The sequence below is a fragment of the Cyphellophora europaea genome (genome assembly GCF_000365145.1).
Source record: "Cyphellophora europaea CBS 101466 unplaced genomic scaffold supercont1.2, whole genome shotgun sequence".
In the NCBI taxonomy this organism is placed as follows: domain Eukaryota; kingdom Fungi; phylum Ascomycota; class Eurotiomycetes; order Chaetothyriales; family Cyphellophoraceae; genus Cyphellophora; species Cyphellophora europaea.
The window spans coordinates 1,734,653-1,756,219 of NW_008481808.1; the positions used below are offsets into that span (position 1 = coordinate 1,734,653).

The 21,567-nt window shown below is 54.3% G+C and overlaps 6 protein-coding genes across 6 annotated transcripts; 5 read left to right on the forward strand and 1 right to left on the reverse strand.

Moving 5' to 3' along the window:
* Nucleotides 1–18: 18 nt before the first annotated feature.
* On the reverse strand, nt 19–1,179 carry HMPREF1541_02171 (adenosine deaminase; the record flags this gene model as incomplete). Its single annotated transcript, XM_008716527.1, has 2 exons — nt 19–705; nt 793–1,179. 2 exons carry the CDS (start codon nt 1,177–1,179, stop codon nt 19–21), a joined length of 1,074 nt encoding a protein of 357 aa, XP_008714749.1.
* A 757-nt stretch (nt 1,180–1,936) lies between these two features.
* HMPREF1541_02172 (uncharacterized protein) lies at nt 1,937–6,354 on the forward strand (the record flags this gene model as incomplete). The annotated part of the gene is made up of 3 exons (XM_008716528.1): nt 1,937–2,194; nt 2,245–2,623; nt 2,669–6,354. 3 exons carry the CDS (start codon nt 1,937–1,939, stop codon nt 6,352–6,354), a joined length of 4,323 nt encoding a protein of 1,440 aa, XP_008714750.1.
* A 703-nt stretch (nt 6,355–7,057) lies between these two features.
* On the forward strand, nt 7,058–11,413 carry HMPREF1541_02173 (uncharacterized protein; the record flags this gene model as incomplete). The annotated part of the gene is made up of 1 exon (XM_008716529.1): nt 7,058–11,413. The coding sequence occupies one exon, from the start codon at nt 7,058–7,060 to the stop codon at nt 11,411–11,413; it is 4,356 nt and encodes a 1,451-aa protein (XP_008714751.1).
* An 894-nt stretch (nt 11,414–12,307) lies between these two features.
* HMPREF1541_02174 (uncharacterized protein) lies at nt 12,308–14,545 on the forward strand (the record flags this gene model as incomplete). The annotated part of the gene is made up of 1 exon (XM_008716530.1): nt 12,308–14,545. The coding sequence occupies one exon, from the start codon at nt 12,308–12,310 to the stop codon at nt 14,543–14,545; it is 2,238 nt and encodes a 745-aa protein (XP_008714752.1).
* Nucleotides 14,546–14,807: 262 nt separating this feature from the next.
* Nucleotides 14,808–17,626, forward strand: HMPREF1541_02175 (uncharacterized protein; the record flags this gene model as incomplete). Its single annotated transcript, XM_008716531.1, has 3 exons — nt 14,808–15,716; nt 15,813–16,754; nt 16,799–17,626. 3 exons carry the CDS (start codon nt 14,808–14,810, stop codon nt 17,624–17,626), a joined length of 2,679 nt encoding a protein of 892 aa, XP_008714753.1.
* A 738-nt stretch (nt 17,627–18,364) lies between these two features.
* Nucleotides 18,365–20,424, forward strand: HMPREF1541_02176 (uncharacterized protein; the record flags this gene model as incomplete). The annotated part of the gene is made up of 2 exons (XM_008716532.1): nt 18,365–19,938; nt 19,986–20,424. The coding sequence occupies 2 exons, from the start codon at nt 18,365–18,367 to the stop codon at nt 20,422–20,424; spliced, it is 2,013 nt and encodes a 670-aa protein (XP_008714754.1).
* Nucleotides 20,425–21,567: the final 1,143 nt, after the last annotated feature.

Consider the following 21,567-nt stretch of genomic DNA (forward strand, 5'->3'; position numbering starts at 1 on the left):
CACGGCTATAGCAAACGTTCACGGGCTCGCTTTTCCGAGAGTCTTGAGTTCGTATTCCTCCAATTCTTGCAAGAGCTTCTGTCTCTGCCAAGTCGAGATCCAGCTAATGTGGAATGCATTCCGCTGCAGCAGGACCAACTCCCGACGCGTCACGTCTGTCTCGCGCGCCATTTTCAAGATGTTCTCGTTCAGGTACGCTCTGAAATACGCCGGGTCGTCACTGTTGACGGTCACCTTGACCCCCTGCCTCAACAGCGCCAGCATCGCGGGAAACTTTGCATCTGCTGTTACTATGCTATTGCTGACGGGACAGCATGTTAGCCCAATATTCCGAGAACGGATCAGATCGACAAGCTCGGCGTCGTCTAGGATGTTGGTGCCATGGTCGATACGGTCTACCTGTAAGTCGAGGAGTGCTTGACGAATGTGGGTGAGAGTGTTGGCTTGGTCGATGTCGCAATGCGCAGTAAGATGATAGCCTTCTTGGCGGGCGCGGGCGTAGATCTGAGAAAACTTCGAAGGGGGATTGTTACGTTCATCGCTGTCGAGGCCGAGGCCGGCGATGAGGTGGCGATAGGGGAGGGAGCTGACGAGTGTGGACATGCCATACGAGGGGGATTCATCGCGCAGCAGGCAGAGAACGAGGCTAGCGGAGATGCCGTATTTCTGGGAAGCGAGTTGAAGGCCGCGGTTGTAGCCGGTGATCTGGATGAGGTCAATGACAGTGGCGGAAGGCCGGAGTGAGCGTGGGGTTGGGGCTGGTTGTCTGATAGTTCAGAGATAAGGACTTACGACAGTATCGAAAGATACGCCACGGGACGTGTGTGCTTGGGGATCGAAGAACAGCTCACAATGCCTAACGTTGTGGCTGGAGGCAATGCTAAGATAAGACAATGCGAGGTCACAGAAGTCCTCAGCGGTTTGGAGAACTGTCATGTTAGGGTAGTAGATTGCTAGGAATGAAGTAAGATCGTGGAAATCGTAGCTAGATGCCTTGTCGAGGGAGGCGAGGCCTGGAGGAGGAGGCATGTTATTGCGGGCAGCCAACTCGCGTACCAGATCTGGGGTGAGACAGCCTTCCAGATGGACATGAAGTTCTGCCTTTGGCATATCTGCAACGAACGTCTCTAGGTCATCGCCGGATAGCGCGGAAAGTGCCAGGTTCTGCTTCGCGGACATGGTAGATCTTGTTTGGTTGCTGCGAACACCTACGTGTATACTTCCTTGAAGCCGTTCTGCGATTGTGACAAACTCGATGATGGGATGATGAACATGGGTCAATAGGGAATGATATCCGGGTAGGTAGCGTTGCACCGCCACGCACCGCCACAACCAGGAGCATTCCAGGGAAGAAGGACGAGCCTAAACCACATTGGATCTGAAACGCCCGGGTTAAACGCTAAAGCACTGCCGCTCCCTCTAGGTGGGTGAGGGCAAGGAGAGGGAGGGTCAAGCCCAATTGTGGCCGTCAAGAGCATCGTGGACAAAAATTGTTCTCCCTATCTATCAGATCTTGCATCGAAGGGATTTTTGACCTCCTGTCATCGATGCGCATTGCCCGAAGAGGTGCAGCACAGACATTCTCTTCATCTCCTTCTGCACGACCCCCAGCCACTGGCGCGCTCGCGGCTTCAGGCCTCGTTCCTGCATAAGGTCCAAACGGACTTGGCCAGAGTCCAGCTGGCCACGATCGTCGCATCTCATCACACGCGCCGTTTCTGTTCTCTCTTCTCGCCATCCTTTCTTATTCCGAATTTCTGGCGATGCGCGGCGCCTGCTGTTGACCTCGAGCGTGTTAATCCTTATTTGTCGACCGATGGTGTCCTGATGCGGTCATTGAGTTTCCGCTGCAGCACTTCCCCCTAACGAACGTCTTCGCGACTTCCAACGACGCAACACGACTGTACCAGCCGCATCAGCGCGGCAACGCACCGCCATGTCCTTCCTTTTCAAATCAAAAAAGAATGCGCCTCCATCCACACTCCCGCAAGCCTCGCGCAACATACACACTTCTGATGGCACTCCGCCCGCTGGCCCCAATGGCCTGATCGAGAAACAAATGGATCCTCGTCAGACACAATCGCCTCAGCCCCTTTCCAATCCTATTCCAAATGGCTCAATCAGCTCTTTGGGATCAGGAGGTGTGCCCAACGGCCAGTTTCAGAGAAGAGAGCGCGCTGAATCCGAAGCGGGGGTAAGTCGCGCGTCCATAGCGTCCACGTAAATCACACTGACTCTGTGTAGGCACGGCCAAATGTTGTTTCTCAACCCCCCAATTCCGCCCTATACCCATGGTCGCAACGGCGACTAAATTTCCCAACCCCCCAGTCGAACCCCTTCCCGCGATATGGCGCAGCGGCCAATTCAGTCGCCTCGAAGGAGGGCGATGTGTATATGATGGGCGGTCTTATCAATGGCTCAATGGTGCGCGGTGACTTGTGGATGCTCGAGTCTGGAGGCGGCAACATTTCTTGCTATCCCATCGCTACCGTTTCAGAGGGTCCAGGCCCCCGAGTCGGCCATGCTTCGCTCCTCGTTGGCAACGCGTTTATTGTGTTTGGCGGTGATACGAAAATGGACGATTCTGACGTCCTTGACGATACTCTTTATCTCCTTAATACCTGTAAGTCCAGAACCGCGACAGAAAGGCATATCTGACGAGATGCAGCATCTCGACAATGGTCGCGGGCCACTCCCCCCGGTCCTCGGCCGCCTGGCCGATATGGCCACACTCTCAATATTCTTGGCTCTAAGATTTACATTTTCGGAGGGCAGGTCGAGGGCTACTTCTTCAACGACCTTCTGGCCTTCGATCTGAACTCGCTGCAGAATCCTACCAACCAGTGGGAGTTTTTGATGCCCAATAGTACTGAGGAGGAGCAGGCCAGCAGAACCCACCCCGCGCCTCGCACTAATCATACCATGATCAGCCACAACGATCAAATGTATCTTTTTGGTGGTACCAATGGTACATCTTGGTTCAACGATGTATGGACATACGACGCGAAAACCAATTTGTGGACCGAGCAAGATTGTATTGGCTACATTCCGGCCCCTCGCGAAGGCCACTCGGCTGCGCTTGTCAACGATGTCATGTACATCTTTGGTGGACGCACCGAAGAAGGCACCGACCTCGGGGATCTTGCTGCTTTTCGAATTACCTCGAAGAGGTGGTATACTTTTCAGAACATGGGACCATCGCCCTCACCAAGATCTGGGCACAGCATGACCGCACATGGAAAGCAGATCATTGTACTGGCTGGAGAGCCAAGTTCAGCACCACGCGATCCGGGTGAGCTCAGCATGGTCTATGTCTTGGACACGAGCAAGATTCGCTATCCCAACGATGCGCCCGGTTCGAACGAGAAGCAACGCACAGGTAGCCACGAGCGCCGACCAAGCAGCGAGGCCAGGAATCAGAAGAGATCTCAGTCTGGCGAGGGGCATGTGCCAATAGATGCGTTTGCACGCGCCTCGTCCATGGGTGGCCCTGTCCAGAGACCTGAAGGTGCAACAAACAGTGCACAAGGCTCACGTTTACCGAGAGCTGCCCAAGCACCGTCTGGGCCGCCTCCGCTAGGACAACCGCCAAATCCTCGAGCCAATGGCACCATGTCTCCTCAAAATGGCGCCAAGGGTCGACCTCCGCAGACTCAACCTATGGAAACCATGATGCAGGCACCTGCTGTTAAAAGTGTGCAGAAAGAAAGCAGTCGGAGCCGTGACAATAGCCCAGCGTCACATGGTCGCCGAACGCCGACCCAAAGCTCGAAAGCCAGGGCTATGGAAGCTGGTGAAGCAGCGCCAATGGTGGGCGCTGCCGTTGCCCGCCAACGGTCACTCCGTTCCCAACGTGCTCATGGCTCTATTGACAGCACGGAAGACGGTGCTCTGGGCAGGTCTGGCTCTTCACGTCATCACTCTGAGCGCCACCATTCTGATGGACATGGCTCTCTCCGGAGTTACAACGATGAGCCTAGATCACCCAAGCTTCCTGCACACCATGAAGCTCTAGTGAAAGAGCTAGAGTCCGCAAAACGAACAAACGCTTGGTATGCATCCGAATTGGCTCTTGCCCGTAAGGGTGGCTATCAACCGACCAACGCTTCTAGCCCTACTTTCGACGAGCGAGCAGTCAGCCAATTTCATGATGACGATAAGCCGCTCATCGAAGCTTTCATGACCATGCGTTCCGAAATGGTCAAGATGCAACAGGCAATGGAGCATCAGTCTGCTTCAACCGCAAAACGCATTGCTGAGGTCGAGCATCAGCGGGATGCTGCTGTAACAGAAGCCGCGTATGCAAGAGCCAAGCTTGCGGCTCACGGCGGAAGTCAACGAAGCACACCACAGCCCGATACCTCTGACGATGCAGACCGGTCAACTGACATCAGCAGGCGTTTAGCGCTAGCACTGTCCGCGACGAATGATCATAAAGTCAAGCTTGATGTCTTAAACAACGACCTCAGCAACGAGAAGAAAGCAAGAGAAGCCGCCGAAGAAGCCGCTGAAGCAGCACAGCGCCGTCTTGATGAGCTGAATCAAGGTCGGAACCCTGCCGAACTCGAAGGATTGCGTGCCGAGCTGCATGAAGCGCAAGGAAGCGCTAGGTCTGAAGCAAGCTTCCGAGCAGAGGCCGAAGAGAAACTTCGCCTACTCCAAGCCGAGTTTCAATCTATTACGGAGAAGCACGAAAGCGGTTCATCGCGCTTAAAGGACTCGGTTGCTTCTATCGCCGCTCTCGAAGCCGCGGTGGCTGCGTCGAGTGGGAAGGTCACCCTGTACGAGCGACAATTAGAAGAGGAACGGACAAGGCGTGAAGAGGCTGAGCGAAAGATGGCACAGCTTCGAGCTGAACATGAAGAACGCACCACCGAACTGGAGAATACCTCGAAACGTCTACGAGATGTTGAAGCGATGGCGGAGACCCATGCCAACGAAGCGAATACTCACCGTGCTGCGCTCATGGCTGGACTTGCGAATTTGTCCACCTCTAAGAGTGTCGTGGAGAATGGACCAAGCGAGGAGAGACTCGCAGCCTTGCAAGAAAACGCCGAACGTGCCAATGCTCTTGCTAAGCAGCACCAGGTGGCAGCGGATGCTGCTGCGGACAAGCTTCGTGCCGCAGAGGAGAGAATTGCCGGTCTAGAAGCCTACCAAGAGCAGTCGAGTCGCGAGGGCCTTCAGATCCGACGCCAGCTCCAGTCAGCGCTCCGAGACGCACAGAATTATCAGAACGAACTGCGCGATGTAAGAACGACCTATGAATCTCATCAACGCGATGCCAGCGCCCTGGCCGTCCAACACGGGGCTCTCAAGGATCTCCTTGGTGAGCGTGGCATTGATATGACCAATACTCGACGGTCGCCCGCATTCGGTGAATCCCCGGCGTCCCGATTTGGCACTCCTGAGCAGGGTCGCCTCAAGGAGCTTGAGACGCAGCTACAGAGCAGTCTCAGGGCCCACGATGAGACGAAGGCTCAATTCGAGGGAAAACTGCAGGAGGCTGACAGCACTTACCGCGAGAAATTGGAGCAACTTGAGAACGATTATCAGTCTGCTGTGCACTACGTCAAGGGCACGGAGAAGATGCTCAAGAAGATGAGGGAAGAGTTGACGAAATACAAGACGGCCAATTCCCAACTCCAAACGGATCTTGACAACGCTCGCAGTGGCAGTAAAGCAAGCGAAGCAGAAAGTTCAACCTGGTCAGCCGAGAGGGTGAGGCTGCAGGACGACATGGAGGAGCTGAAGACCAAGATGAGCGGCCAGATCACAGCTCTAGAGGCGAACCTCGCCTCGGTGCAGAGGGAGTTGGCCGCCGCCCGCGAAGATCGTGACAAGCAGCAAGCTGACCACCAAAACCTTGTCAAATCCACGCAACAAGCTGAGAAGGAGCTTGAATCCCTCAAGCACGAGAATGGGATGCTTCAAACACGTGCTGAAGAGGCGGAACAACGTGTCACAATGCTACTCGACCAAGTCGGCACTACGGTTGGCAACTACAGAAGGCAGTCCCAACTACCTCCCGGTGCACCTAATGGTGTCTCTCACAATCGTGACCCAAGCGAGTCCACAGCAACGGACACCTCATCGCATGATGAGGCCGAGAGACCTGAAGAGCGGGGGTCTCTTGCGCTGGACAATCTAGCCTCCGAACTTGAGACGCTACGCTCGCAATGGGAGAGTACGAGCCGCAACAATTATAGACTCAGCAACCAATTCGACTTCGAGAGAACACCGACCAGGGAGAACACTGGCGGCGAACTGATGAGCGACAGCCTTGCAGACTGGAGGAGGAGACTGGACGAGGACGAGAAGACAACGGGTCCGGGACTAAATGTACCGAAGTAAATGCGCATAACCCGGCGACAATGCACCTACTTGTATTACTGGATTTGCACATACGGTGTCAAATCGGACACCACGAGCAGCTATGACAAGGTATATTGGTATCTGGCGAAGGGTTTGTTTTGAGCAAGGATGCTGGCGTCATTTCTGTCTTGACGAGGTTCGATCTTTGACACGAACTATGAACATCGAGCTACCTACTGGCTAAGTGGCTCTGTAATGTAGTGTACCTTCAATTGTGCAAATTGCACACTATCAGAAATAGTGGACAGGGCACAAAACTGCTTACATCATTTGATCATACCACAGCTTTCAACGATCCTGGTGCTGCAGTGATGACCTGGGTGACCTCGCTGCCGCTCGTGGTGAATGAGGCTGTGAGTCAGCCTTGCCAGCGAAAAGTAACTGCGGCGGCGTCTCTGACCTCACTCGATGTGACTATCGGTGGTCGGCGTGCACTAACTTTGTGACTGCCCTCCGAGCGACAATTACACTCGCCATTTGTGACTTCGCAATCGGCACCCTCTATCCCTGAGTCGACTTGACACACACGTCCAGAACAGCCTCGTATTCAACACGACGGCTGCGGATGCCTTCGACTGTGGGTGAAGCTGGTGCGCCGCACCGCAGCTACTACCTCGCTTCAGCCTAAGCTTGACTTCCTTTGACATTCCACTCTCTTTTCCTCTCGATGCGCGATCCCGCCATGGGCGCCGAAGAGCCCTCGCCGCGGCAGCTCCCGTTAAGATCCCCGCGACCGATGATCCAACTTGAGGCCTACGACAGTGCTACACCAGAAGAATCACAGCAAGAATCACAAGATCGACAAGCACGTCAGTCTCGGGGCCTACCAAACGGCAACTCTCTGTTGGCAAACGGCCATGTCAATGGCCACGTCTCTCCGCAGCGTAGTCCTCAACTCGGACTTCCTGAAAGAATAGTCCCAAGAGAAGTTGAACAAGCCGCTCTCCAGCGCCGACCTTCGCCCCTCGTAAGAAATCGCAGTGAATTCGGACCACGAACAAACACTACCAGTATCGATGGCACGCCGCTGGATGGCAGAGTCTTCAACAACAAGCATGATGGAGATCTGACCTCTGAAGAAAGACTGGCTCATATTCGACATGGGTGGGATAATGAACACAACTCAGATGAGTACTTGTCACTGCTGAACTCGACGTTTTACATGTACTACACTGAGAAGCGACACGAAAGCAACGGCAATCCATCAGCGGACTCCAGTCAGTATCCGAATAGCAATTGGCGTATGCGGGATCGAATGAAGACAGTATCGGCGGCTTTGGCTCTGTGTCTCAATATCGGCGTCGACCCTCCTGATGTTATCAAGACCAACCCCACTGCGAAACTGGAGGCATGGCTTGACCCCTCGGGCAGCAACAGCGGGTCAACCAAGATGATGGAGCAGATCGGCAAGCGTCTTCAGGAGCAATACGAGACGCTCAGCCTACGAACAAGATACAAGCAGTATCTTGACCCAGCCATCGAAGAGACCAAGCGCTTTTGCGTCTCTTTGCGTCGCAATGCAAAAGATGAGCGAGTTCTCTTCCATTACAATGGCCATGGTGTGCCTCTCCCGACCGCTTCAGGAGAGCTCTGGGTATTCAACAAAAACTACACCCAGTACATTCCGATCGGTGTCTACGACTTACAGTCTTGGCTCGCTGGACCTAGTCTGTTCGTCTACGATGTATCCCACGCTGGCAATATTCTGCACAACTTCGATACCTTCATCGTCAAGCACGAAAAGGAGAACGAAGAGGCCAGGAAGAAAGATCCCACCACACCCATTCAGAACTATAGCGATTGCATCCAGCTTGCTGCGTGCGGCAGAAACGAGATGCTGCCCACCAATCCCGACCTTCCAGCTGATCTTTTCACTTGCTGTTTAACCACCCCAATCGATATTGCTTTGAGGTGGTTTGTACTGCAAAACCCATTGCCAACCAGCATCGAGATCACGGACTATAAGATCCCAATACCTGGTCGTTTGCAAGACCGTCGCAGCCCACTGGGCGAGCTGAACTGGATCTTCACAGCCATCACCGATACGATTGCCTGGAACACTCTTCCAAGAGCACTGTTCAAGAAGCTATTCAGGCAAGATCTATTGGTTGCAGCGCTGTTCCGCAATTTCTTGCTAAGCGACCGCATCATGCGAGCCAACCACTGCCATCCTAGTTCTTCCCCTCCCATGCCCGAGACACATCATCATCCCCTATGGCAAAGCTGGGATCTGGCGGTGGATAATGTCTTGACCCAACTGCCTGCGCTTCTCGAAGCTGAAGCTGGAAAGCGCGTCTACGACTACGAACACTCAACTTTCTTCTCTGAGCAGCTGACAGCATTTGAGGTGTATTTGAGCTCGGGTCCAACTAAAGACCATGCCCCTGATCAACTGCCGATCGTCCTCCAGGTTCTCCTCAGTCAGGTCCACCGCCTGAGGGCCTTGATACTACTAAGCAAGTTCCTCGACCTTGGTCCCTGGGCCGTGCACCTTGCGCTCAGTATTGGCATCTTTCCATACGTGCTCAAGCTACTTCAGGCCGCTTCAATAGAGCTGAAGCCTGTCATGGTGTTCATCTGGGCCAGGATCATGGCAGTTGACAGTTCTGTGCATGTGGAACTCTTGAAGGACAACGGCATACACTACTTCATCACGATCATGAGTCCCCAGTCGGAGATACCCGTCCCGAACAAGAGCGAGCATCGTGCAATGTGCTCTTTCATTGTTGCCACGTTTTGCAGGGGTTATTCGCAAGGCCAGACTGTATGCCTAGTTCCAGAACTAGTCAAGGCCTGCCTGGAGAACATGACGGAGCCTGAGAACCCTCTGCTGCGACAATGGTCGTGTCTGTGCTTGAGTACGCTGTGGTGCGAGTACGCAGATGCCAAATGGATGGGCATCAGACAAGGCGCCCATCTTCGGTTATGCGAGCTCTCCGTCGACCCAGTCCCCGAGGTACGTGCGGCTATGCTTCACGCTTTGACAACTTTCCTCGGCATTCCAGATATGACCGAACAGATTGCTCAGATCGAGGAAGACGTTGCTTCATCAGTTCTTTTCATGACTGCTGATGGTAGTACTTTGGTCCGCAAAGAGCTACTTGTCTTCCTGTCGGCTTTTGTCAAGCGACACCAGAATAAGTTTACGGTGGCCGCGCTCGAACAGTTGCTGCAGGAGAGAGACCTACGCCCTGGTAAGGATGGGGACGTAAGCGATACCGAGACCATCCGATCATTATCTTCAGCGATGTTGTCCGCAAATACGATTTACGGCACTGTCTGGACCCAGATCGTCGTCATGTCATGCGACCCTAACGTCGAAGTTGCTCGTAGTGCTTCGGCAGTCGTGGATTGCATTCACGAAGTTCTGGTCAACTCACCTCTTCGTTCCCATGCTCTTGCAGTCATCGATGACCTTTTGCGCTCTTCGCGCAGACAGGACGCTGCTCTTAAGCGGACACCATCCAGGGAATCGCTTCGGTCGGTCAAGGAGCCCCTGCCTCGGACGCCAACCCCTCAGCTGGAGAAACAGAGCAGCTATCTTTCTCTGGGCAGCTTGAAGCGCACTGCCAGTTCTCTCCGTCACCTTGCCTTTGGTGCACCTGATGGAATTGCTTCATCCGGGACTACTCCTGTGGTCTCGCCTTCCAAGCCGACGAAACCCAGTCAGCCTCTGCCTCCAGCTCATACCCCTCGGGGGCGTCTCCCGGCCGAATGGAGCAGAGCTCCAAATGCTCAGGATATCACCGCCTCTGCAGGCTCTTACCAACAGGCGCCTACTCCACCATGCGCAGGATCGAACCCTAAACTGGGAGACCCGGTAGCCCATCTTCCGCTGCAGAGCACATTGTTCGAGTGGTCAACCGAATACTTCCGCGAGCCGCAGATGCGAGCCCACGATCCAGACGAACCTGGTTCTGCTGATTACAATCAGCGGTTGTGGCGTCGTACTCGCAACGAGAAGATTATTGCCGAGAGTCAACCTCTTAAGAGTGTGGCTGGCTCATCAAAGTGGACTCGGCTGGATGCATTCATCAACAACCAGTCACAGCCTATGCATATGACCTTCCATCAGTTTGACGATCACCTCGCAGTGACTGACGACAAAGATACGGTGAGCATCTGGGATTGGCAGAGCAATGTTCAGCTAGCACGGTTCTCCAATGCAAATCCGCAGGGCAGCCGCATCAACGATGCACGATTTGTGAACGAGGATGATCATCAGCCGCTCCTCATGGTCGGCAGTAGCGATGGAGTGCTAAAGGTATATCGGCAGTACTGGGATCAGAAAGAGGTCAACGTCGTTGCTGCATGGCGAGCGCTTACGGAGATTCTTCCCAGCAACCGTGCTGCGGGACTCGTCTTTGACTGGCAGCAAGGTCGTGGCCGAGTGCTGGCAGCTGGTGATGTCAAAATCATCAAGGTCTGGAATGCGGCAACGGAGCTTTGTGTGGCAGACATCCCAGCACGAAGCGGTAGCTGTGTCACCAGCCTCACGAGCGACCAAGTCGCCGGTGATGTATTTGTTGCTGGTTTCGGCGATGGCGTGGTGCGTGTCTTTGACCAACGCATGCATGTGAAGAGTTCCATGGTCAAGATCTGGCGGGAGCATCGGCAATGGGTGACTAACGTCAAGATGCAGAGAGGCGGAGTGCGGGAGCTAGTAAGCGCGAGTCGCAACGGCGAAGTGAAGCTATGGGACTTGAGGAGCGACAAGTCGGTACTGTCACTCAATGTGACCGGTGGTGGTCAGACGGGTGGCGCCGGTGGATTGGAGCGTGACGCTACCGTCCGCACACTTTCGGTTCATGAACACGCCCCAGTTTTCGCGGTGGGCACCGACCGACATGAGGTCAAGAGTTTCAACACTTCAGGCACTGCTCTAGGCGGGTTCGAGCCGCTAAATGGGGGGGCCAAAGCGTTTGCGGTGGGTGGGCGAAAATCGAATGCGATTGTCGCAACGGCCTACCATCCCCACAAGATGCTGCTGGCGTGCGCTGGCTGGGGTAATGGACATGTGAGCTTGATCGGATACTAAACAGTGGTATGGGAATGATATCAGGGCATCGCGGGCGGCGTTTGTGCTTCAAGCACGGAATTACGGTATTCTGGCTGCGTTCCCCACGTCAATGTCAGCATTGCTGCGTTAGACGCAGAGGAGATGATATTGAATCCGCCGAGCCTGCAGGCAGATCTGAAGATGTTGCAGAAGGAGGTCTAGTCCTTTCGATCTTGAACCTGAATGGTTCAATATTGCCGAACGAAGTCAAGCGACCAAGAGTCTCGTGTCAGCGTCTAGCTACTCGTACAGTCTAACGATCTGTAGAGAGTAAACTTGCCGAGCTGGGGTTCAGCTTGGCCCACGCCCCTGCATCGATGATCAGACTGAGCTTCACGTGCGAGCCGTGCGAGCTTCTTTAGCTACCTCGGCTGTCTGCAGCACAATTGTCATTTGAGACGATACTCTGCCTGAGAGCCCCTGCTCACGAGTCAGCGTTGTACGGGGTAGAGCAAGGAGCAGGGAATTGGACTGCTTCTATTCGCCGATCTTTTAATCAGCTCAGCGTAGCTGCGTCGTGCCGCTGCGTATCTGGAGATTAAGCGAGACAAGTACGGGCACTCCACACGATTACCTACTACCCGGTGGGTAATGCATGCGCTCCATCAACAACAGCTTGTCCTTTGCCTGATGAGGTCCCCGCTCGGCTATTGTCGTTGACTCCATCCATATAATACGAGATGAGGAAGGTGATGTGACGGGAGAGAGCTGACATTTGTGCCAGAACAGCTTCCTAGGTTGGCCACAGGCTGACGCTTCACACACCAAAATTGTCGACCATAGCGCTCCAGTCCTTGCTGACCTCAGCCCGTCTCTGAGGGTGATAACCACCTTCGCGCCACCTTTCCCCTTCATTGTGTTTACTGTGCAACCATGAGCGCTGAGCCAGAGGTCAAACGTCTTGGGGCCATTGCACCCTTGGTGGCACCGCTGCCTCCCTTGTCGGACGATGAAGTGTTCACGCCCGAGCAATGGTCGACCTTTTTTGCGCTGTGCGAGGTTTTCATTCCGGCTGTCTTGCCCACCGATGATGCCAGCGACAAAGGCGTGCATCCATCGAATTACGAGAAGATGGTACAGGAGATTCAACGCTATGTTCCCACAGGTGTCGACCGCCAGGCAATTGAGAAGTACCTGGCAGAGCCGGTGACATCTCTCCCCGGAATGAAAGAGGCATTGCGGCGACGGTTCCTCAATGGCCCCAAGGCAGACAGAGATGGACTTGCGTCCATTCTTTCCGCCCTCAACACCACCCTCGGCTCCGTGCTCATGACAGGTTCATCTACTCCGATCCAGCAGCAGTCCATCGGTACCAGGGTGATCATCATCAGGAAATGGTCCCAGTCGTACCTTGGTCTGTTCCGAAAGCTCCATAACACCTTCGCCATGTTGTCGAAAGTGGTCTATCTCTATCAATCCGACATGCTGTTCAAAATCGTGGGCTACCCAGGCACCCACGCAGATGCTAAGCGGAAACCGACGTACGAGTTCAAATTCATGGATTTCTCCCCTGCTGAAGCTGCCACGACAGTCAATACTGATGTTGTCATTATTGGGTCCGGTCCTGGGGCAGCTACGGTCACGAACCGTCTCGCAAAAGCTGGACTCAGATGCACCGTTCTGGAGAAGGGATACCATTTCAACTCCGATCACTTTCCAATGACCCACGCTGATGCTCAGACCCACCTGTACGAGAACTTTGGATTCGTCGTGAGCGACGATGCAACGACTGCCACTGCGGCTGGCTCGAGTTTTGGTGGTGGCGGGACAGTCAACTGGCTGGCATCCTTACAGCCTCCATTCGCCGTTCGCGAAGATTGGGATCGAGACCACGGGTTAACTCATGCAACCACTGGTGCATATCAGGAATCGTTTGATTATGTCTGTGACAAGATGGGCGCTGCCCGTTCCATCGACCACAACGCTCTCAGCAAGATCAAACACAATTATGCGAACGAGATGCTTCTTGAAGGTGCTCGGAAGCTTGGTATGGAAGCCAAGATCGTGCCTCAGAACACTGGTGGTGAGGAGCATGATTGCGGTCACTGTCACATGGGCTGTCCCAGTTGTACCAAGAAAGGACCAGCCAATCTGTGGTTCCCCGAGGCTGCAGAACATGGAACAAAGTTCATTCAAGGCTGTTGGGCAGAGAAGATCCTGTTCGCTGACGACAGCAAAACAGCGACAGGAGTACTAGGCGTATGGACTTCGCCAGACCGGACCATCACCAAGAAGATTACAATCAAAGCCAACCGCGTCATTGTATCGTCGGGAAGCTTACAATCGCCCCTTCTTCTTCGGAGATCCGGCCTGGCCAACCACTGGATCGGCAAGAACTTTCATCAACATCCACTACTCTACATCTACGCAGTAATGCCGCAGAGGATAGACCCTTGGCAGGGTGGTGGCATCTTGACGACTGTGGTTACAGCACTGAAGCATGGCACCGGTGACGGTTATGGTCCTGTCATCGAGATTTGCGCAGGCTTCCCTACCCATACCGGCACCAGTGTGCCCATCAGCAATAAGGCACCAGACGGCGGCGTAGCTGGAATGAAAGTTAATTGGGCGAAGCTAGGACACACTGTGACATTCCTATGCATGGTCCGAGACAAGGACTCTGGCGAGGTCTACGCGGACAAGAACGATCCTAAGACAGCCCATGTCAAATACACAGTCAGTCGTCGGGATACGGAGCAGATTGTCGATGCGCAGATTGCGGCAGCCAAGATCGCGTATGTGATGGGTGCAAAGGAGATTGACGCCCTCCACCCGGACATACACCCGTTCGTGCGCTCCGAGAAGGCATCGCAAGAGGTCAACGACGAAGCTTTCCGGCACTGGCTCGAGGATGTCAAGACCAAGGGAGCCTTGGCAAATGCAGAGTCTTTACTCTTCCACAGCGCTCACCAGTTTGGCACTTGCAAAATGAGCGGGAAGAGCGATGATGGCGTGGTTGATGGCCAGGGAAGGGTCTGGGGCTACAAGAATCTGTGGGTAGCCGATTCGAGTGTTTTGCCCACGGCAACAGGCGTAAACCCAATGATTAGCACGATGGGCAATGCGGATTGGATTGCAAGAGGAATAGAGGAGGAGTGGCAGGAGTCCTAGATCCTTCTTGAGGTAAACATTGCCCCTACCTTTGGGTGTGTTCTGGTCAATGTTTGTTGACAGGAAGGTACGGGACTTTGCCACATCAGAGCCCATTGTACACACCTTTGTATGATCCTCAGTCAAGACACATATCCATCTCGCCTCTTACCTAGCTCTCATCTAACTTGCACAAGTTCGTATCCTCAGACCTACAGCCTACACTTTCGCTGCGACACCCCCCATGCATTCATATCGCCGTCCGAACGCCAATGTCCCCTAGATGCCAACAGACGCACCTCCTACCGAATTACGAGCCCCCAGCGACAACAGCTCCGAGGAACATTGCGCTGTTCTCACCTCCGTCAATCGCTCTCAATGTCCCAAAAGTGTCTTCGTCCCTGCGATCCGATCGTTGACCACACGAAGCCCACTTCAGTATCCGAGCGAGCGCACGTTGAGGCCCATTGAAGCCGATGGGCAAAGAGATGCACCAAGTGCAACTCTGGAAGAGCAAGCCGCCACTCACAACATCACTCACGCCATCAAAAGGCTCGAGAACCTCGTACATCAGATCTATGAGCTGACAGAAAGCGATGGCAGCGCTGCGAACGATTACCAGGAGCAGCCTGCATCACCATATCGGAAGCCGAAGCCTTCTCAGACCATCACTGCTAAGGAACATAGATACTTGGCCACCGCCCGTCTTCCGACTGAGAAGGAAAAAGTCGAAGCATTGCAGCGGCCGCGTCTGGTCTTCGATCTCGGGGACACCACTGAGTCAGGTGAACGTAGAGACCGAGCTAAGCAGTCTCTTGCCCCAGGTGCTTTTCAGACTTGTGGCCCGGCTCATGGAGAGTCGACAGTAACGAAGTCCATGCAAGCGAATCCTCAGCTATCGATTATACCAGCCACAAATGATTCTGACGCCCACGCCGCCTCGATCGGCGAAGCTCAGAAGAAGCACATACCTTCGCCACGGCGCCCGGCGCCCCGGCCTCCAGCGCATAAGCAGGACACCCTCCTCTCCCACCAACAGCCATCTGACAATCATCACTCCCGTCTGGGTTTACCGCCAGGCCTAAAACCAGATCGCCGAGAGGTGGCCCCTTTCGAATACACGCAAGAAGGCCTGAACACACTTGCAGTCCCCCCTAGTGGGCATGAACGACATTTCACCCAGATGTTCGGTGTCAGGCAAAGCTCCAGTATCTTCAGATATGATAGATCACAGACGTCTGCTTCGCAGATAGTCAACCTGAAGAGAGTCAATCACGTCGACTTGTAGGACAAGCCGGCAGGGTTCGATGTTCATGGTTCGTGCAACCATGCGCCCATTGCGCGCAACTGGCCAACGGCGAGGAAGCGATTCACCGCGACCGTCGTGTGTATCAATACTGCGTGTCTAAGTCTGCTGATTGGCATCTATTCAGGAGAAGTGCCGGCAATTCAATATGTCATCGCTGATTTCCATCATTATGCGATCCTGGGCAACGTGTTTCTGTATTGTGGCCTTGCGATTTCGACTCTCTTACTCTGGCCGTTGCCCCTACTTCATGGACGCAAGGCTTACAACGTCGCCGGTCTTGCCATGGCGCTTGGACTACAAATTCCCCAAGGCGTTGCGGTGATTCAATATCGGATGCCAGACGAGATCACCTGGCGAATTCTATTGCTCTTGCCCCGTGCTCTTTCTGGTCTGGTTCTCGGATCGGTCGTTATCAATCAGCTCGCCACTCTTCTCGATTTGTTCGGTGCATCTTTACAGAGCTCCCATCCACACGGCGAGGTGGCTGACCCCTACGACGTTCGTCGACATGGAGGCGGCATGGGGTTTTGGTTGGCAGCATGGTCATGGTGTACCATTGGACCAAATGGCCTTGGCTTTGTGATCGGGGCCTTAATCATCGACAACACATCCGTGGACTGGGGTTTCTGGGCCTCGCTGATAGTTATAATGCTGGTGATGTTGCTCAACCTCATCGCCCCAGAGACGCGACGGGCCGCGTTCCGGCGGACGCTAGCAGAATTCATGGGTAACACGGGACCCTTCAGTAGGGTCACACGTGGAGAGGTCAAAATGCACCTAGACGAAACGGGGCCGTACTGGTGGGCGGAAGAGGTTCAGGCTGGCCTTCGCTTGTGCTGGCGGATGGCTAAGCAGCCAGGCTTTCTTGCCCTAGCCATCTACACGGCCTGGGTTAATGCACAGTTCACGTTGATCTTGATGGTGAGGTCGAATGGCTGCGAAACGAATATGCTAACCTCTCGCAGTTGTTGGGCGCTCTGTGCTCTCGCAACTATCATTACGCGCCTCTTTGGGTTGGCCTCTGCGCAATGCCGTTGGTATTAGGCTCTCTGCTTGCAGTGCCATTCCAGAAGGCTTCGGTGTTGAGTCGTGCTCGTAAGCGGCCGCCACGATCCGACAGCTCCACATTTCACAAGTCGAGGCTGTGGACCTCACATCTGGTTCGGCGAACGCTCTTCACAATCCTGCTACCTTTAGCAGGAATCGGGTACGCACTTACCGCTCGGGGCCCTCCATTTCCTGTGGCCATTCCATGCACAATGGCCGGTATTGTTGGGTATTTCACGAACCTGGCGACAGCAGAATGCTTTGGTCTCATCATGGAAACATTCGACACCTCTGACTTACAGCCAGGCATGACTGGAAGACCTCTCCGAGGTTCAGTGGCTGCACGCACGGCAGAACTGCGAACAAACTTCACATGTTACCCACGCGTCACGGCCGGGCTTGTGGTGACTCAGGCTCTCAAGTTTACACTGGCGGCGGCCGCGACTGGACTCGGTGGGGGGATGGAGCGTCAAATTGGTGCGATGCAAGCGAGCGGTGTTATGGCAGGTATCTTGCTGGCACTTACGTTGGTTCTAACTGTGGTTTTATGGCGGTGGAAGACGGTTCAAATGATTCCAAGCCAACATATCCGTCATGGTCGAACAGGTTCAGATTGGGAGCCGGTGGTGTTAGGAGATCCGAGTAGTTTATCGCGCAAGATCAGCGTTCTTGAGGCTGGTCGCGAGACACGTTGGAGCGAGATCCGACGACGGAACCGACTTGAATCCAGGCTGACAGGAGGTTGATGCCAGATGCCCTTGTCCGAAGAATATGGCTCGAATGGTTATGTGGGAGTTGCGTGTCATCGTAGTGAATGACTTTTACAGCGGCACTCGGCAGAGCTCTTTCGGCCCTTGAACGGACCGGGTTGGGGAGAATTATTAGCCAAACCCATCAACCAATACAGCAGCTCTATATGCATGGAGCAACGTAAGCAGAACGCGACTTGATTGTGATGCCGAAGAAACAGAGCGAAATTATTACTGGGGAATCGGACTGTGCTCGTGTGGCTTGCTTACTCATGTAAAGTGGTGCAGCTCTGCACCGGGTTTAGCTGCTGGTTGATTGGGTGCCCGTTAACTAAGACATGGTTAGCGGAAGCTTAAGAGTTTAGGGTGCTCGGTCGCCCCTTCGCAACTGCGCTCCCGGGGTGCTCGGTCAATGACGTTGCCCCCGTAGCGCCGATCTCGAGGGCCGCGTGCGGCAGCTTGCAGTGAGCGTTTGTGTGAGATCCTAACTTAAAAAGAGGCAGCAGTTTCTGTCATCATGAATATGGTCAAGGCGATGCATAGTACGGTCCTCTTTATACTGCCTTTTCTCTCCTACAACGCCCTCCATCCTCTCCAATATACCTATCCCTAACACCGCCTATTGCCGTTGCGAGCCGCTGCCCGCCTATCAAAACAACATCCATCGACTCCCCATTGGGTCTGTAAGTCAACACACGAGTCGCACCAGAGATCCATCTTTCCTCGGTCGCCATCATGGATATCGTCGACCGCGACATGGAGCGGGCCGAGGAGGAGGCCACCCGCACCTGGTCTCAAACCTCCAAAGAGCGTCGACGACGAGCGTCGCTCGAACGAGAGCGCCAGCAACACAGGAGTGGTTCGGTCTCTTCGTCCTCCACTGGATCAACTACCTCCCTCTCCGAACAGAACATGGGCCGCATAGCCACCGCTGCCACGCAGGGAGCCGCTTCAGCTACCCGCTCCAGAACACATCCTATTGAAGATCACAGAACAGAGACACACCGGCTGCAGCACACCCAGACTGTCGGCGCCAGCACTCTCAGGTCACGAAAGAGCGAGAAGCCGCTACCTGAATTCGGCGGTGGGAAGCCATATCCTCCACCGCTGCCAGAGCGTGAGGAGTACGTGGTCGAATTTGATGGCAAGGACGATCCGCTCCATCCGCAGAATTGGCCGTTCAAGAGAAAGTTCGGCATTGGCGCTGTGCTGGCTTATACCGCCCTCTGCAGTACCTTCACCTCCTCCCTGCTCTCGGCTTCGACGATGGCCATCGGCGAGTACTTTGGCGTCTCCACCGAGGTCGCGACCCTCACGACTTCGCTCTACGTGCTTGGCTATGCGTTCGGGCCCTTGGTCTGGGGACCTTTCAGCGAGCTTCGGGGCCGCAAAATGCCCATTCTGATCGGCATGTTTGGCTTCTCCGTCTTTGCCTTTGGCACTGCTGCAGGCAAGGACCTTCAGACTGTCATGATCTGTCGCTTCTTCACCGGTTTCTTTGGCTCTTGCCCACTCGCCGTGGTCGCGGCTATCTTCGCTGATATGTTTGACAATACGCAGCGCGGCATCGCCATTGTCGTCTTTGCTTCGATGGTCTTCATGGGTCCCATGCTGGGCCCGTTTATTGGTGGCTTCATCCAGGCGAGCTACCTCAAGTGGCGCTGGAATGTGTACCTGCCCGGGATCATGGGTATGTGTGCGGTGATCCTGAACTTCTTCTTCTTGCAAGAATCGTATGCTCCCGTCGTGTTGGTGAGCAAGGCGAAAGAGCTGCGCCGCCGCACTAAGAATTGGGGTATTCACGCCAAGCAGGAGGAAGTCGAGGTTGATATCAAAGAGTTGCTCCAGAAGAACTTTACCCGTCCCATCCGACTACTGATCTCCGAGCCTATCATCCTGGCTGTTACTGTCTACATGTCGTTCATCTACGGACTGCTTTACCTGTTCCTGACAGCTTACCCGCTGGTCTTCCAAGGTGTGCACCATATCAAGCCAGGTGTTGCCGGTCTACCATTCTTTGGCATGGTGGTTGGCATTTTCTTCATTGCAAGTTACATCATCTGGGACAACAAAAACTACATCAAAAAGCTCGAAGCCAACGGTGGCATTCCCGTCCCGGAGTGGCGTCTGCCGCCTGTTATCGTTGGTGGTGTGCTCTTCGCTGTGGGCTTGTTCTGGTTTGGCTGGTCAGGGTACAAGGAAGACATTCACTGGATCGCGCCTACGCTGTCAGGTCTGTTCACCGGCGCCGGTCTTCTCGCCATCTTCATTCAGCTGTTCAACTACATCATCGACAGCTACCTCATGTTGTACGTATCTACCATTCCTGCTCTCACTCTCCCACTAAGTTGTATAGTGCCGCCTCTGCCATCGCCGCCAACACCTTTTTGCGATCCATTGCCGCCGCCGGCTTCCCCTTGTTCGCTCGCCAGATGTTTGACAACCTGGGCATTGAATGGGCGGGGACACTGCTCGGCTGTCTCGCCCTTGTGTGTGTTCCCATCCCCGTCTGCTTCTACCTGTATGGTAAGAAGCTACGCCAGAAGTCAAAGTTTGCGCCTACCATGGTTCCGCCGAAAAAGCCAGACGAGGAAGACAGCACGGGTTCCGAATCGGATGATGATCATCAACATGGCATGAGCGCACTTCATGCCACCCGAAGCGTCGCACATCATGACATGCCGCAGCGTTGGCGAACTAGGACTCGAAGTGATGCGCAGCGCAGGAGCGCCGGACAGAATGGTGTGACATCGACATCGACAGAAGATGCAAAAGAGCCAGAGAAGCAGGTTTAGGGCACCCATTTCTGGAAGGTTGAAGGGACGAGGGCCACACGGTACTGGGAGAGCAAGATCAGATTTGACAGTCGTGTGCGTGTGGACTGAATTGTGACCATGTGGCCGCGGTGGTTGGATAAATTTGCCCTTGTCTCTCCCTCCGTCAGGTCGACAGATCAATACTTCGAAGGCACTGCGTCGCACAGCAGCAGCAGCCAGCGTGACAACTACTGCCTCTAATTCATGTGATTCCATGTATGTTCGTTCTTCTTGGAATCCTCCTGGCCTGCAATATCTTGCAGTCGATAGCCGACACCACGTAGAGGCGGAATCCCGTCGTCAGCCTGGAGGCTGGTGCTTGTGGCCCACCAACCTCGCGGAGAAGTTCCATCAACTCCGCACCTCTTCGAGGCTTTTTCTCTTTCGCCTGGTCTAAGGCCAGCACCTAGTCACGTCTCAAGACTCGTGCATGTGACTGTCTTGGTCGTTTCTGGCCTTGAGCTGCTCGTGCTCGCCATCCTTTGCCAACTCCTCCGCCTCAACCGGAAGCGCGCTGGGAACTGGATGGTCGCCTGCCGCGTCTTCGCGAGCCGCTCAAACATTCTTCAGGACTTCAGGAGTACTCAGACTATTATGGCAACATAGAGACTCGACAAACTTTACAGCAACGCCCCAGAATTCCTTTGTAACACTGTTCACAAGGACAATAAGACCATTGTTACGTCGCCAAAGGCGGACGCCTAGCAACTTCGTAGCAGTCGTTTCTTCCATGCATCTTCTGCATCGCAGTTTGTCCATGTCAGTGACTATGAGCACTTTTGAAGACAGGCGTCCTTTCGGCAGCCCGGTTGAATGGGGTACAGAGCCTGCGAGGTTGCTTGCAATCCAGCTCTAGAAGGATGTTTCACTCGTTGTCTGGCAATCATCTTTCTGTACGAACGGCCACTATATACTCTCGGAGCCCCCACAAGACAAAGACACGCCATGTACAAGTATGGGCTCCCCCATTACCCCTCCTCGCGATCAAGAACCCGTGCCCCACGAGTCTTTGCAGCTTGTTGTGCCGCAAATGACCACCTCAACCGTCAATCTTCTCGGCGAAGAAACGTTGGCCACCTTCCATATCCAAAAGCCATCCGCGACTGCTCGATACTGACGCGG